At 38.9% G+C, this 16549-nt stretch overlaps 1 protein-coding gene across 6 annotated transcripts in view; it reads left to right on the top strand.

Moving 5' to 3' along the window:
• Positions 1-16168, top strand: part of PKHD1 (PKHD1 ciliary IPT domain containing fibrocystin/polyductin) — a 490229-nt gene extending 474061 nt beyond the window's left edge. For all 6 annotated transcript variants that reach the window (XM_047860172.1, XM_047860173.1, XM_047860170.1 and 3 more), the window contains one exon: positions 11937-16168. In XM_047860172.1, coding sequence (XP_047716128.1) covers positions 11937-12163 — 227 coding nt within the window. In that variant the 3' untranslated portion in view covers positions 12164-16168. The remainder of the gene's footprint in view (positions 1-11936) is intronic.
• Positions 16169-16549: the final 381 nt, after the last annotated feature.

Raw genomic sequence — 16549 nt, 5'->3', positions numbered from 1 at the left:
GAGCAGTAATTATGGAGATGACACCAAGCTCAGTACTTGGCATAGGACTGGGCATAATAGGGAGATAAGTTGATGGCACAAAAAGTTCCCTCCTGGTAGGAACTCAACATCCCAATAGGAAGACGAGGCTGTCATACAAAGAAAGGTGACCAATGATAGAAAGAGTTGCCCAAGTCAAATGAGAAACTCCAGTCAGCAAGTATTGAGGCATACATCAATATAGTATGAGTTAAACTGACTGAGCCACCCAGGTCCCCTAAAATTGTTTTTTAAATCGAGCCATAATACCTTAATATTTATAAGAAATAGATTGATACACCTCTCTACACACAATGTGTTGTGACAATAAGGAGTGCATGAGTTAGGAAGTATTTTCTGAAGGAAGTGAGGCATTTGGGGAGATGAATAAAAGGCAGAAAATGCTGAAGGATAAGATGAAATGTTATTTCAGGCTTCGGGTGTTTTTTAAGGTAATTCTTACAGGTGGGAGCTGTGGTGATTAGGGGAATGAGTTCAGACTTGGGCTCAGAGGAGAATGCAGTCAGAGACTAAGCACTATGTGTACATAAAGTACTTAAAAGAATTGGACTTGAACACTCAGCTATATGGACTGTAAGATGTCAGAGTTATAAATATACTTTTTGAAAACAATGCTTGTAATGTTTAAACTAGTATGTACAGGGCCAACATGGTGGAGGAGTAGGGGAATCCATACATCCCGCATCTCTCAAACAAAGAAGTGTAGAAGCCAAAGGAATTTGAACACCAGAGCCTGGGAAGAAAAGAGACTGAATGTAATAGGAAGAAAATGGGAAAGCTGGAAAAAAGATAGGGGGGTAACTGTGAACTGGGGGTGATAAAAAAAAATAAAGGCTGCACTGGCACAGAGGGGAGGGACCCCCTTCTGCAGAGAGGCAAAGGGCAGAGAAAGAACGGCTAGGGAGTTGCGGGACCATAGCTGGACAGGAGAAAGACCTCAGACTGAGACGAATCCAATCTCTAGCTGCAGGGCTTACTTCGGACTGGGGTCAACTCCCTGTTTGCACACCTGGGGAGGAGGTGAGCCAGCACTTGGTGTGGTAGTAGGTCAGAAGCTCAATATGCAACTGGAGAAAGTGGTTCCCTCCCTAGAGGGCTGCACGACAGCACCAAACCTGCCTGCATCCAGGGCTCAGTCTGCAGGAGGAAAAGGCAGCCATCTCCCTGGAGTGCTGTGGGAAAAGACAAAGCCTGCCTGCCTGCGTCCACCACCCCGTGGACTCGCGGTGAGGGCAGACGCTCTCAGTCAACAGTAAGAGAAGGCGGTTCTCCCTGAAGTGCTGTGGCACAAAGCCACCGGGACCACACATCCCCACACTGAGAGGGGCTTCCCCAGGGCCAGAGTGCATGGAGTGGGCCTTTGAATCCCAGCCAAGTGCAGGGTTAGGGGAGGTGGTGGAGTGAGAAGGACTGCCCTGTCTGCACCCACAGCACAGTGAGGATGACTCAAACAGAGTCCACTGGGTCTGGTTCCGTGGAGAAGAGACTAGGAGATCACCATTCCCTGCCCCCACGGCCAAGGCCGGGCTCAGGGATCACTCCAAGGGCCCATAGTGGAGGTGGGTTCAGAAAATGCCAAACCATGCCCCTTTGAGCTGGGTAACTGCATATCCACTGGAGCAGCACACCCTGTGGACAGCTACTACCTACAAGCGCTGCAGCATTGGCTGGATTAACTATTCTCCTTCCCCCCCTTTTCTCCTCCTTATCTCTTCCTTCCCTGAGGCTGGTTACTCTTGTTACTGGTTTGTTTAAACAGACATATTTAATCCAGTCTCTTAACAGATGCTCTACACCTTGGTATTTACACTCCTTTCTCTCTCTCTCTGGAATAATCAAGCCATATAATTTCTCTGTTTGGGCAACTTTATCTTCGTTTTGTTTTCCCTGCCTCCTTCTTTATGTTCCTTTCTCTCTGGATTAAGCCTCTTAGTCTCTCTGCCTAGTCAATGTTTATTTTTCTATTTCCCCACTCCTGTCATTTCTCTCTTTGTATGTGCTCTTCCATTAGCACCGCATCCACCCTGTTCTTAATTGTAGTCAGTGTTCTTGTTTTTTTTTTTGTTTTTGTTTTTATTTGTTTGTGTGTTTGCATGTTTTTTGTCTCCTGTTTGTCTATCAGTTTTTCCTTTACAGGGCTTCTCCAAGGAACAAATCAAAGCACACCTGGAGGGCCCAAAACATCACTACAAGTAGGCAAATAAAATAACCAATGTCACAAGAACAGAGAGCAAGTAACAATCCCTGAAAAAACACCTCCTGAAGGGCCAGGCCCTGGACAGGGTATGACCCTCCTTTAATATAACAGTGCTCGCAAGTGCAGAGCACACAAGCTTTAAAAATGCATAAGGGACAGAAATCTAGCCAAAATGACGAAACAGACTAATTCTCCTCAAAAGAAACTCCAGGAAGTAGCAACAGCTAACGAATGATCAAAACCAATTTAAGCAAGTGCTTGCTTCGGCAGCACATATACTAAAACCAATTTAAGCACTATAACTGAACAAGAACTTAGAATAATAGTCATAATATTAATTGCTGGTCTTGAAAAAAGTACAGAGGACAGCAGAGAACCTATTGCTATAGAGATCAAGGGACTAAAAAATAGTCATGATGAATTAACAAATGCTATAAATGAGGTGCAAAATAAAATGGAGGCAACCACAGTGGGGATTGAAGAGGCAGAGGGGAGAATAGGTGAATTAGAAGATAAAATTATGGAAAAAGAGGAATCTGAGAAAAATATTAAAAAATCCAGGAGTGTGAGGGGAGAATTAGAGAACTAAGTGATGCCATCAAATGGAACAATATCTGTATCAGGAATTCCAGAAGAAAAGGAGAGAGAGAAAGGGGTTGAAGGTGTACTTCCCCAATCTGGGCAAGGAAACAGGCATTGAAATACAAGAGGCACAGAGAACTCCCTTCAGATGGAACTTGAATCGATCTTCTGCAAAACATATCATAGTGAAACTGGCAAAATACAAGGATAAAGAGAGAATTCTGAAAGCAGCTAGGGATAAAAGGACCCTAACATACAAAGGTAGACACATAAGGGTAGTAGAAGACCTATCTACTTAAACTTGGCAGGCCAGAAAGGAATGGCAGGAAATCTTGAACGTGATGAACAGAAAAAAATTTGCAGCCAAGAATCCTTATCCAGCAAGTCTGTCATTCAGAATAGGAGAGATAAAGGTTTTCCCAAACAAACAAAAACTTAAGGAATTCATCATCACTAAACTAGCCCTACAAGAGATCCTAAGGGTGACTCTGTGAGGGAAATGTTGCAAGGACCACAAAGTACCAGAGACACCACTACAAGCATGAAACCTACAGACATCGCAATGACTCTAACCCCATATCTTTCTATAATAACACTGAAGGCAAATGGACTAAATGCTCCAACCAAAAGACACAGGGTATCAGAATGGATAAAAAAAATAAGACCCAACTATTTGCTGTCTACAAGACACTCATTTTAGACCTGAGGACAGCTTCAGATTGAAGTGGGGGGGGGGGCGCCTGGGTGGCTCAGTCGGTTAATTGTCCGACTTCAGCTCAGGTCATGATCTCATGGTCCGTGGGTTCGAGCCCTGCATCGGGCTCTGTGCTGATTGCTCAGAGCCTGGAGCCTGTTTCAGATTCTGTGTCTCCCTCTCTCTGTGACCCTCCCCCGTTCATGCTCTGTCTCCCTCTGTGTCAAAAATAAATAAACGTTAAAAAAAATTAAAAAAAAAAAGAAAGGGAGGGGGTGAAGAGCTATCTATCATGCTACTGCAAGTCAGAAGAAAGCTAGAGTAGCCATACTAATATCAGACAAACTAGACTTTAAAGGCTATAGGAAGAGATGAAGAAGGGCATTATATATTAACTACATACAGGGCCTATCCATGAGGAGGAGCTAACAATTATAAATGTCTATTCACTGAATTCGAAAGCACCCAAATGTATAAAGCAATCACAAATATAAGGAGCCTTATTGATAACAATGTGGTAATTGCAGGAGACTTAATACTCTATTTACAACAATGGGTAGAACCTCTAGACAGAGAATAAAGAAACAAGGGATCTGAAGTATATATTGGAATAGATGGACTTGACAGACAGACATATTTAGAACTGTGCATCCAAAAGCAACAGGATATACTTTCTTCTTGAGTGCACATGGAACATTCTCCAAGACAGATTACATACTGGGTCACAAAACAGCCCTTTATAGGCCTTCATAAGTATAAAAGAATTGAGATCATACCATGCACACTTCCACAACACAATGCTATGAAACTTGAAATCAACCACAGGAAAAAGTCTGGAAAACCTCCAAAATCATGGAGGTTAAAGAACACCCTACTAAAGAATGAATTGGTCAACCAGGCAATTTGAGAAGAATTTTAAAAATATATGGTAACAAATGAAATGAAAATACAACAATCCACTTTGGGATGTAGCAAAGGCAGTCCTGAGAGGAACATATATTGCAATGAAGGCCTATGTCAAGAAACAAGAAAAATCCCATACAAAATCTAACAGCACACCTAAGGAACTAGAAGCAGAACAGCAAAGACACCCAAAACCCAGCTGAAGAAGAGAAATGATAAAGATCAGAGCAGAAATGAACAATATAGAATCTAAAATGAAACCAAGAGTTGTTTTGAAAAAAATAAAATTGATAAACCTCTAGCCAGGCTTCTCAAAAAGAAAAGGGAGAGGACCCAAAAAAATAAAAACATGAATGAAAATGGAATTACGACAACCAATCCCTCAGGAATACAAGCAATTATCAGTGAATACTATGAAAAATTATATGCCAACAAACTGGACAACCTGGGAGAAATGGACAAATTCCTAAGCACCCAAACACTACCAACACTCAAATGGAAAGAAATAGAAAACTTGAACAGACCCATAACCAGCGAAGAAATTGAATCAGTTATCAAAAATCTCCCAACAAATAAGAGTCCTGGACCAGATAACTTCCCTGGGGAATTCTACCAGACATTTAAAGCAGAGATAATACCTATCCTTCTCAAGCTGTTCCAAAAAATAGCAAGGGAAGGAAAACTTCCAGACTCATTCTATGAAGCCAGCATTACTTTGATTCCCAAAGCAGACAGAGACCCAGCAAAAAAGAGAACTACAGCCAATATCCCTGATGAATATGGATGCAAAAATTCTCAACAAGATGCTAGCAAATTGACCTCAACAGCATATGAAAAGAATTATTCACCATGATCAAGTGGGATTCATTCCTGGGCTGCAGGCTGGTTCAACATTTGCAAATCAATCAACGTGATACATCACATTAATAAAAGAAAAGATAAGAACCATATGATCCTGTCAATCTGCAGAAAAAGCATTTGACAAAATTCAGCCTCCTTTCTTAATAAAAACCCTCGAGAAAGTCGGGATAGAAGGAACATACTTAAACATCATAAAAGCCATTTATGAAAGGCCAACAGCTAATATCATGCTCAATGGGGAAAAACTGAGAGCTTTCCCCCTGAGATCAGGAACACGACAGGGATGTCCACTCTCACCGCTGTTGTTTCACATAGTGTTGGAAGTCCTAGCGTCAGCAATCAGACAACAAAAGGAAACCAAAGGCATCAAAGTTGGCAAAGATGAAGTCAAACTGTCACTTTTCACAGACGACATGATATTCTACATGGAAAACCTGACACACTCCACCAAAAGCCTGCTAGAACTGATACGTGAATTCAGCAAAGTCACAGGGTACAAAATTAATGTAGAGAAATCGGTTGCATTTTTATACACCAATAATGAAGCAACAGAAAGAGAAATAAACTGGTCCCATTCACAATTGCACCAAGAATCATAAAATACCTAGGAATAAACCTAACCAAAGATGTAAAAGATCTGTATGCTGAAAAGTATAGAAAGCTTATGAGGGAAAGTGAAGAAGATACAAAGAAATGGAAAACATTCCGTGCTCATGGATTGAAAGAATAAATATTGTTAAAATGTCAATACTATCCAAAGCAATCTGCACACTTAATGCAATCCCAATCAAAATTGCACCAGCTTTCTTCTCAAAGCTAGAACAAGCAATCCTAAAATTTGTATGGAACCACAAAAGACCCCGAATAGCCAAAGCAATATTGAAGAAGAAAACCAAAGTGGGAGGCATCACATTCCCAGACTTTAGCCTCTACTACAAAGCTGTAATCATCAAGACAGTATGGTATTGGCACAAAAACAGACACATAGGCCAATGGAATAGAATAGAGACCCCAGAACTGGACCCACAAATGTATGGCCAACTAATCTTTGACAAAGCAGGAAAGAGTATCCAATGGAAAAAAAAAGACAGTCTCTTTAACAAATGGTGCTGGGAGAACTGGACAGCAACATGCAGAAGAATGAAACTAGACCACTTTCTTACACCAGTCACACAAATAAACTCAAAATGGATGAAGGACCTGAATGTAAGGACACCATCAAAACCCTAGAGGAGAAAGCAGGAAAAACCCTCTTTTGACCTCAGCCACAGCAATTTCTTACTTGACACATCTCCAAAGGCAAGGGAATTAAAAGCAAAAGTGAACTACTGGGACCTCATCAAGATAAAAAGCTTCTGCACTGCAAAGGAAACAATCAACAAAACTAAAAGACAACGAATGAAATGGGAGGAGCTATTTGCAAATGACATATCAGACAAAGGGTAGTATCCAAAATCTATAAAGAACTCACCAAACTTCACACCCAAGAAACAAACAATCCAGTGAAGAAATGGGCAGAAGACATGAATAGACACTTCTCTAAAGAAGAGATCCAGATGGCCAACAGACACATGAAAAGATGCTCCATGTCACTCTTCATCAGGGAAATACAAATCAAAACCACACTGAGATATCACTTCACGCCAGTCAGAGTGGATTAAATGAACAAATCAGAAAACTACAGATGCTGGAGAGGATCTGGAGAAACGGGAACCCTCTTGTACTTTTGGTGGGAATGCAAACTGGTACAGCTGCTCTGGAAAACAGTGTGGAGGGTCCTCAAAAAGTTAAAAATAGATCTACCCTATGACCCAGCAATAGCACTGCTAGGAATTTACCCAAGGGATACAGGAGTGCTGATGTATAGGGGCACTTGTACCCCAATGTTTATAGCAGCACTTTCAACAATAGCCAAGTTATGGAAAGAGTCTAAATGTCCATCAAGTGATGATTGGATAAAGAAGTTGTGATTTATATATACAATGGAATACTACGTGGCAATGAGAAAGAATGAAATATGTCCTTTTATAGCAACGTGGATGGAACTGAAGTGTTATGCTAAATGAAATAAGTCAGGCAGAGAAAAACAGATACCATATGTTTTCGCTCATGTGTGGATCCTGAGAAACTTGACAGAAGACCATGAAGGAGGGTAAGGGAAAAAAAGTTTACAGGGAGTGAAGGAGGCAAACCATAAGAGACTCTTAATAGCCAAGAATAACCTGAGGGTTGATGTGGGTGGGAGGGAGGGGAAAGTGGGTGATGGGCATTGAGGAAGGCACCTGTTGGGATGAGCACTGGGTGTTGTATGGAAACCAATATGACAATAAATTACATATTTAAAAAATAATAAACAGTATCAAATATATAAATGCTTAGAGCTAAATTTAGCAGATGTGTTAAACCTCTACACTGAAAACTACATAACATGGCTGAGAGAAGATCTAAATAAATAGAGAAATATACCATCTTCATGGATTCGAAATCTTGATATGGTTAAGATGTCAATATCCCCCAAACTGATCTACCAATCTCAATAAAAATCACAGAAGGTGAAAATAATGAATAAACTAGTATGTACATTAAATTTCCATGAAATACTCCTATGAATGATTCTGTTGTTCCTTCCTCAAGTCATCCTCATTATCATCACTTTCATTATCATCATCACAATAACAGAACTGCAACACAAGAGTTTAGCTTTATAGGGCCCCTCTTAGGTTACAATATGCTAAAACATGTTGTAACTCCTATGCTTTCGTGACAGCATTATGAGATAGTAGACCAAATTATCCCATATTGCTAACAAGAAAACTGCAATTCAAAGGTTCAATTACTTTTTCTACTAAACCCAGAACCCAGAACTATTGAACCATAGGTTCAATAGTTTGTCCTATTCCAAAACTTGAACTCTTATCACATGTCCTGAGCATGTGAGCGCATACACGTGTACACACACACGCGTGTATGCACACACTGTGAACACTAGCCAGAATGTGAACTTAAGGACTTTGTTACTGTGACATGACTTTACAGATACCTAGTCCGAAAAAGCTTCCCACTTTCTTTAACATTCCTTTAGCAGAAAAGGAAACTAATATCAGTGTTTAGTTAACAATGAAATAATTTCTATAAAAGATGAAAATAAAGTAAGAACAAGCCCATGTTTTCAAAAAAGCTATAATTTCTTGGGGGAAATATAAAATATATTCACATCCTTATATTTATAGTATTCATTCAAGAAAAATTCATTAGCCCCTATAACTACCAGGAAGTTGGATAACCACCAGTGGTAATACAGCCCGACAGGAATATTTTTATTTTCAATTGGTTTGTATCTTTATGTGCACCTACAAATGTTTTGTGTTTTCTTCTGATGCAATAGAGATACACTGTTTTGCTTTCCCTAGATTACAAGATGTCTTCTGTCTTAGAATCTCTGAGAATAGTTCTAAAGTCCTTGATGCATACCTAGACGTTCAATAAATACTAACCTTCCCTTCCACTACCACTGTTATAACTTGTACTCAGAATCTGTCTATTCTTCTCTTCAACATATTTGACTCTGGCCTATTGTTCTTTATTATATCTTGCTCAGACTATTTCAGTAGCCTTTCAAATGACCTTCTTTCCCTCACAGTTCATTTTCTTCTCATAGAAAGCCTGTTCTTCCCATGATGAAAATAAGATGTCACTTCCCTACTCTAAAATCACCTCCCCATCTTCTATGAAATAAGTCCATACTCCTTGGTAGAGTTTTCAAGAGCCTTTATTTATTTATTGCCTCTATCAAGTATTATTACTTTTTTTTTCTTTTAACACTCCCCACACCACAGGCACATCTATATACACAACCTCAGTTCTCAGTGTCTTGACCTATTTTTTTTTTTGATTCCTGTCTTTGCATATGCCAAAGCGTATACTGGAATATCTTCCCACAATATTATCCCTCAAAACCAAGTCATCTCCATTGTGAAGTCTTCCTAATCTTTCAGGCAGTAAATATAAAGTAATTCTTCTTTTGTCTTCCCTAGTATTTTACCTAGACACTTGCTATCACACTTATTACCAGGCTCTCACCTTAATCAGCTTACAGATCTGTTTCCTGGAGCTCCTGGAGAGCAGGGGAGAAGTTCCCAGGAGCTTCTAGTAGGACCTAGTACAGGCTCCATCCATGCATATTCTAGTTTCTGTCTGCCCCCACTACTGGAGCATAAACTGAAGGCTATCAGGACTGTTTCTTGTTCACTGCTGTATTTCTAGGCCTATCATATAGCAGGTGCTCAGAAAACAATGAATGAATGAATGAATGAATGAATGAACAATGAACTAATAAGCCAGTGAGAAAATAGATGAGTTCTACAATGAAGAATTTCTGGAGGCTCAGAATGATTCCTCCTACAATGTAGTTGGAGCACCTGAAAGGGACAGCATGATTGAAAAAGGGTAAAGAAAGACAAAGGTAGAATTTGAGAAGAATTTAACAAGTTCATTCTTTTGAGATATTGAATCTGAGGCAATTTTGAAACTTATGAATGAAAATGTTTCAAACCTTCAGCAACCAGATATTTGGCAAATAAATGCAAATCTAAGAGCCGACATTTAAGAAAATTGGTGAGAATGGAATGTATATACAAATTTAGGCAAACTTGGGAAAAAAGACACTCCCAAGTTAGACATCTGGGGTCTCTCTTGTTGATGGTGCATATTTGTTTATTTTCAGGTGAATCTGTATAATATATCCATCTGTGTGAGATAAAGATATTCAAAAGGCTATTAATTTAGGATACATTTTATTAAGGTAAAACATGGACAAAGTAAAAAATTATGTGTATGGAATCATATTAAGTAATTATGTTAAATGGTAAAGACCAGGCTAACTAAGTTTGAATCTTGTGTCTACACTTGGAGGCTTTGTGACTTCGGACAAGTAACTCAACCCTCCATACCTGTTTTTCCATCTGTAAAATGAGGACAATAATGGGTCTAGCCTCATGGAGTGGCTATGAGGATTCAGCGAGTGAATGGGCATAAAGCATTAAGAACAGTGCCTGGCAAGAATGAGTACTATCTGAGTACTAGCAATTTGAATTATGATGATTATTACTTATCTAATCTTCACTACATCATAGATTCTGGGTAGTGCTTAGCATGATTCATCTTATTTAACCTTCAAACAATTCTATGAGGTAGATACTATCAATTTAACTGTTCTACAGATGAGGAAACAGGCACACAGAGGGTAAGTACAGTCTGCACATATATTCAGCAAGTAAGGGACCAAGCAGGATATCTAACCATACTTGTTTGATTCTAAGCTTGCATTCTTTGTTCCTTTGCTATGTCACTTCTAGAGGCCATCTTTCACATATTTAATACCATAAACAACTGTTTTGGTAGGTTTCATTTAACTGTATTTAGTTCTATCTAGCTCTAGTTCATCATCATTTACTTATTCTCTAAGTAATATGATAGGTAAGTTAGCTCATTCACTTATGGCATGATCATATTTTAAAGGCTAGAAGTGTTATTGCTTATATAATACATCCTTCAAAGAATTGGATCAAATTAGGGCAAAAGTGCCCAGATCATCTGTTACCGTGGCTAGTACCAATGTTGTACTCTTCGGAGTTGAAGATTAATTCCGTTGAATGGTGGGGGGTGGGGAGTGGAAGTACAAATGAAATGTCAAGGGAAGAAAACTATAATTAAATTAAGACTGCTAAAATGAAATACATTTTAGTAAACTGTTAAGTAGCACCTGAGAGTAATATGAAATTCTACAACCGAGGTCCAGAGAGGCTAAGAGACATGATGAAAGTCACAGAGCCAGCTAGCAGGGAAGAGAGACTTAAACATTTATTTTGGGACCCCAGTCTGGTGCTCCTTCTCTCCTTCCACTATTATATAACCATACGTGTACACACTCATATGGATACATGTTTATTGATATGTTTGTATTATCTCTACATATGTTTATATTCATGTTTTATAAAATCAAAGATATTCAGATTGTGAATTTGTCATAAAAACCAGTGTTAGGTAAGACTGGATTTTAGAGCTCAAATTTCTTAATACAAATGGGAGTTGGCATGCTTGGTAAGGCCTGACTGTGGTCTGGTTTTGGGATTTAAGACATTGTGCTTAGAAGCAGAAATCCTTGATGACTTATCTAGATCATAAAAAGTATTTTCCTGGGAAGTGATATTATCAAATTTTTATTAAATAATATTAATTATAAATTGGGCATGGGATACAGTGAGTTTTTTTAAAAAAATATTTGTTTTGAGAGCAAGAAAAAGAGAGCATGCACACATGAGTGGGGGACGGGCAGAGACAGATACTCCCAAGCAGGATCTATGCTGACAACATGGATCCCAATGAGTGGGCTCAATCCCATGACCACGAGATCATGACATGAGCCAAAATCTAGAGTCAGACACTTAATTGACTGAGCCACCCAAGCACCCCTGCGGTGTTTTTTTGTTTGTTTTAAGGAAGAAAAATATATATTTCTAAAGGTATTTGCAAATCAATAAGCTGATACAACCTAATCTTTATATATTAACATTCCTGAAAAGATGCTGTTGATTAAAGTGATGGTTCTCAACTGATTTGAGAACTAAATCCATGTCTCCCCCTACATCTTTTCTCTCACAGACAAGAAGATGAAGGTGATGGTGGACAAACTGAACCAGCTCCCCCACCAGTCACTGAATGGAGTGTCCAGAAGGAAGGTCGGCCACCGTGCTGTCCAGAAGGAGGTTGGCCGCCAAGAAGAGGCTGTTGCTCCTGCTCTTGGTCTTACCAGCGTCCCATCCCAGGGGCACACGTGTGCTCCAGGCTCTTTTGCTCAGCAGGTATACCTGCAGGAGACTGGGAACTGAAGGGAGGCCCAAGAACAGTTGGTCAGATACCAGCTGGCAGGCCAAGATCAGCAGTTACTGCTCTGCCCAGACTTCAGACAAGAGAGGCAGCAATTGCAGGGGCAGAGCCAACTGGGCAAGGAAAGAGGCAGTGTGGGGCTTTCTCAAGAGAAGAAAGACTCTTGTGGTGCTACCCAGGCATTCTCTCTTCATTCAGTTCACCCAGAAACTATTCAGGAACAGCTGTGATAGGTGCATGATAATTCATGTTCTTAGGGGCTTTGTTGAGAGTTTAATTAAGGGCAAAGATATAAAAACAATCTGGGGAAGGGAATTGTCCATGGACCAAAGTTATATATATATTTTAAGTAGTTCTTTCTGTTAGTAGCTGGGTCAAATTTACAACAGAATAAAACTATTTGGGGAGACCAGAGATAACCAAGTGCCCAAGCAGATTATTAGTGAACTCATTTTTCAGAGCACTGATTTTTGGAGAAGATAATGTGTACAGCTGCCCAATGAAGGAGGGAAGACCTTGTGTCATGGCAGCCTCTCTAGACTGTGTTCTAAGGGTTCTAATTAAGGCCAGAGTGGAAGGTCAACTCATACCAAGTTGGGGAAGGATGCTAAAGGCAATTTCACCTAATTCATACATTCACAGAGGGCTCATCAGTGTTCAAACAAAAGGACACTTTAGGCAGCCTGATTGTGTCCTTGGCTCTGGATCCAGAAGGATTTATGCTCCAAGAGAGTAATGCAAAGATAGCTGAGGTGAGAAGAATTTCCAGAAACAACCTGTTCTCAGCTGTTCCCAAAATATAAACCAGGATTTTCTAATCTCTGAAAGATTCAGAGGCCTTCTTATGTTTTAATTAGAACAGAGGAAGGAAACATACTCTTCTATTGCAGAATTTTCAATAATGATGCTCTGTAACTAATCCCATAGTGGGTACTGGCAGAAAGTCATCATCTCCAAGGCATCAATGGGAAAATATCTTTGTACCATGAGGAACATTCTCAGCCTTTTGTCTACTCTTTAGATGTATTATAGAGATTTCAAGACTTAAAGCTGCTCAGAAAAGAAGATGACACTGTATTAGATTCTGAGGGAGAAACAATTAGGTATCAAGATTGATGTTCATCAAGAAACTGGAATCCAAGTAATCTGTGTTTAAGAAGGGCATTGGTGGGAAATCTGGTCTATAGAAAGTTACTCTGGAGGCATAAACTGTCTTTCTGCAGGGTAAGTCCTTTTTGTGTTTTGTTTGGGCACTAATAGTGTTCAAAAACATTACAAAGAAATAACTTGATGGACTTAGACAGACTATGCCTCCTCCAGTTTAATTAGTCCCGGCTATAACCTTTTTTGTAGCTTCCTGATCTCTGAGGTTACTCCTATTTGCATTCTTTGGTAGATACATGGAGTTGTCGGAGATCTGTAATATTTTGTACAAAAACAATTCAGAAGTTAAGACTTTTGAGAATTTTAAAATGATATTCTTAGCACTACTGCTTTGGGTTTGTCTACACATTCTCCCTTTCATTCCAGTGACTTCTTTTATCACCACAAATTCCAGCCCAAATTTATTTCCTGAGCTCTATAACATATAGTTAGCTGCCTACTGAGAACTCCCACTAGGTTATCCCACAGACACTGAGAAGTTAAGATGGCCTTAAAACATACTCCTTCTTTTCATGCCTGCCCTAATGCAATACACAGCATCATTGCACTCAGACTAGATATCTGGAAGTCAACCAGGACTCCTTGTTCTATCTCATCCTTCTCAGTCAGCTACCACTGGTTATTTCTACTCCTTTACCCACCTCCCAACCTTTACTAGCTTCTTACCAATCATCCATGTGCCAAAAGATTAATCTTTCTGGAAAGCAAGTGTGATCCTATCCCTCCGTTTAGGAATAACCATAATTAATCTATCAAAGCTCCCTTAGCCATGCTTGGAATCCCTCAGGCCAAAATGGACTCTTTGGGCCAGAACAGTGGCCAGAAATATCCAGAGTAACTAGCAGGGCTCTAGCATATGGCATGGAATCTTAGAGTCTAGTTATAATCCTTTAACCCATAATTAAGCTAGTCCTCTTTTTCTCCTCAGAAAACGGGACAATTAGCTCTTGGTTCATTTATGTCTGGAGATGAGCTAGTTACATAAAGCACCACTATTGGCCAAACCTAAACTTATTCAGACCATTAACATGGCTAGTTCAAAAAATATTTCCCGGCAGCAACAACCTTACTCTTTACTGAAATAAATAATTGAAAAGTATCATGTTCCTCTGTTATTTCAAAGAATCTCTTCTTGCTTCCCATTTCTGATTTTTTATATATGGTGGCTTCTTTTCCCCCAAGATAGTGAACAAATTAAAATTCTAAAGAGTTCAAAAATATTTGCAAATATTTCTGGATATTAAAACTGAGAGGGAAGGATAATGAGAGATAAGGTAGTTTCCACAATCTGTGAAGTTTTAGGGATTGTGTTCAGAGAAGGTACCAGAGACAGAATTTCATGTCTCTCAGAGTGACAGGCTGAGCCAGTTTGACCACAATTGTATCTTGCAGCAGATTTGTCCATATTGTTGCCCAGTGAGGCTACTGAGAACCAAAAGGCCCAGACCTTTCAAAGATTAGTTAATAGCTCCCTTCCATCTCACAGTCTAAGTCTAAATGTATGAAATTACTATACATTGCAATGTATGCAAACTGTATGCAAAAATGAGTATGGGGAAATTGAATGTAAATCACATGCAAATATTATTCATACAAGCTTCTATAAAACCGTACATGTCAATAACAGTAAAGGATTTTAATTAATTCTGTCATTTAAAATTCATGCATTTATTCCATATTTTGTTTCCAGGATTTATAATGTATTCAGTGTCAATTTTGAAGGAGCTATAAGCAGAAGGAATTACTCTACTGAGTGTAGAACACAGCTGATTTCAACCTATGTGATAGCACTCTGATTAACTGCAGATATATTTGAGAGATGAATCACATTTCCTGAATGTAATCTTTTAAAAGGGATAAATCACTTTTATAAAATTAAATGAAGTCTAATTGGTAGAATATGGAGATTTGCGTGTTTACAAATATTCTTCTAACATTTGTTATATTTATACATGAAAAAAAACCAGGGTTCTCTTTGCTTAGAACAACTCAAGAAGAGACCATCAATCTGGTCTCTTTTGAGACAGAAGATTCATTTAATGCATTTGGAAGACTTTCTAGAATTTACTGGGTTTTGAAGAATCATTTTTCTCTTTTATTTCAGTATCAAAATGATCATTAATTTATTATCACCATATATTTTATTTCAATATTAGTAGTTGTAACAAGGGGAAAGAGACTCAATCTCCTTTTGAAAAATGTGGGAAATGGCCACTTGTCTCTACATTGCATAGATGAAGGAACAGTCATTTCTAAACTCTTGCAATGGTCCAGGCAAAGTTGGAAATTTGTTTGGACTGTATCTGATTTTAAGATTTCCTCAACTTTAATGGCACATCCGTCCAGTAGAATAATGTAGAAAATTATTCAAGCTATACTATTAGGGTAAAAAAAAACATAAAATTGCAAAATAATGTGTTTATTATGCTTTTACCTCTAGTTTGTTAATGTATAGAAAAATTATGGAAAGGAAACCAATAAATTTTTGAAAAAAAAAATAGTTACCTTTAGGGAATGGAGCAGTAATATGGGTAGATTTTCACCTCAAATTTTTTATCTTTTGGTATTTCAATGTTTTTATAGGACCCATTACTACCAAAACAAATTTTTAAAAATATTTTCTGCAACTTATGATTGATTAGAGGCTAGAAATCTCTTTAATTTTCATCCAAGAGTAGAACTTGCTGATATAAAATGCATTTAGTTCTGGATGGAGGACTTACATATATATAGGCGAAGATAAAGAGGGTAGAGAGTGTAAGATGAATGGACCAGAAAGAGAGGCCAGAGAGGAATGAAAGGAAAAGGTAAAGTCTCCAGCTTGGGAAAGGAATGTTTCTTGATGGACAGTGATTAGAGTGCTAACAAATCTGTGTTCTCACCAGAATATCACTGGAATGTCATACAGGGCATGCCACCTAGGATCCCATCTATGTGAGGGACCTATAAGGAAAATTTGTGTATGGCTACAGACTTGGCATTTCTCAATCAGATTCAATTATAAAAGAGCCACCTTCCCATCATGCATATAGAGGAAACACTGGGGAAGCAAACACTCACCCTAAGTCAAGGGCAGACACAACACAATGCCCACAGTACCGAGAAGTGCCCACCATGGGTTGTATGTTTCTCTCCCTTGGATCAGTGCCATACTGTGTACTTCTAGCCCAGCTCCATAAGAAACTATTCTAAACCCACACCACATGGTATTAAGACCTTGAACA

The sequence above is a fragment of the Prionailurus viverrinus genome, chromosome B2 (genome assembly GCF_022837055.1).
Source record: "Prionailurus viverrinus isolate Anna chromosome B2, UM_Priviv_1.0, whole genome shotgun sequence".
In the NCBI taxonomy this organism is placed as follows: domain Eukaryota; kingdom Metazoa; phylum Chordata; class Mammalia; order Carnivora; family Felidae; genus Prionailurus; species Prionailurus viverrinus.
This window is presented reverse-complemented; position numbering and strand designations above follow the sequence as displayed.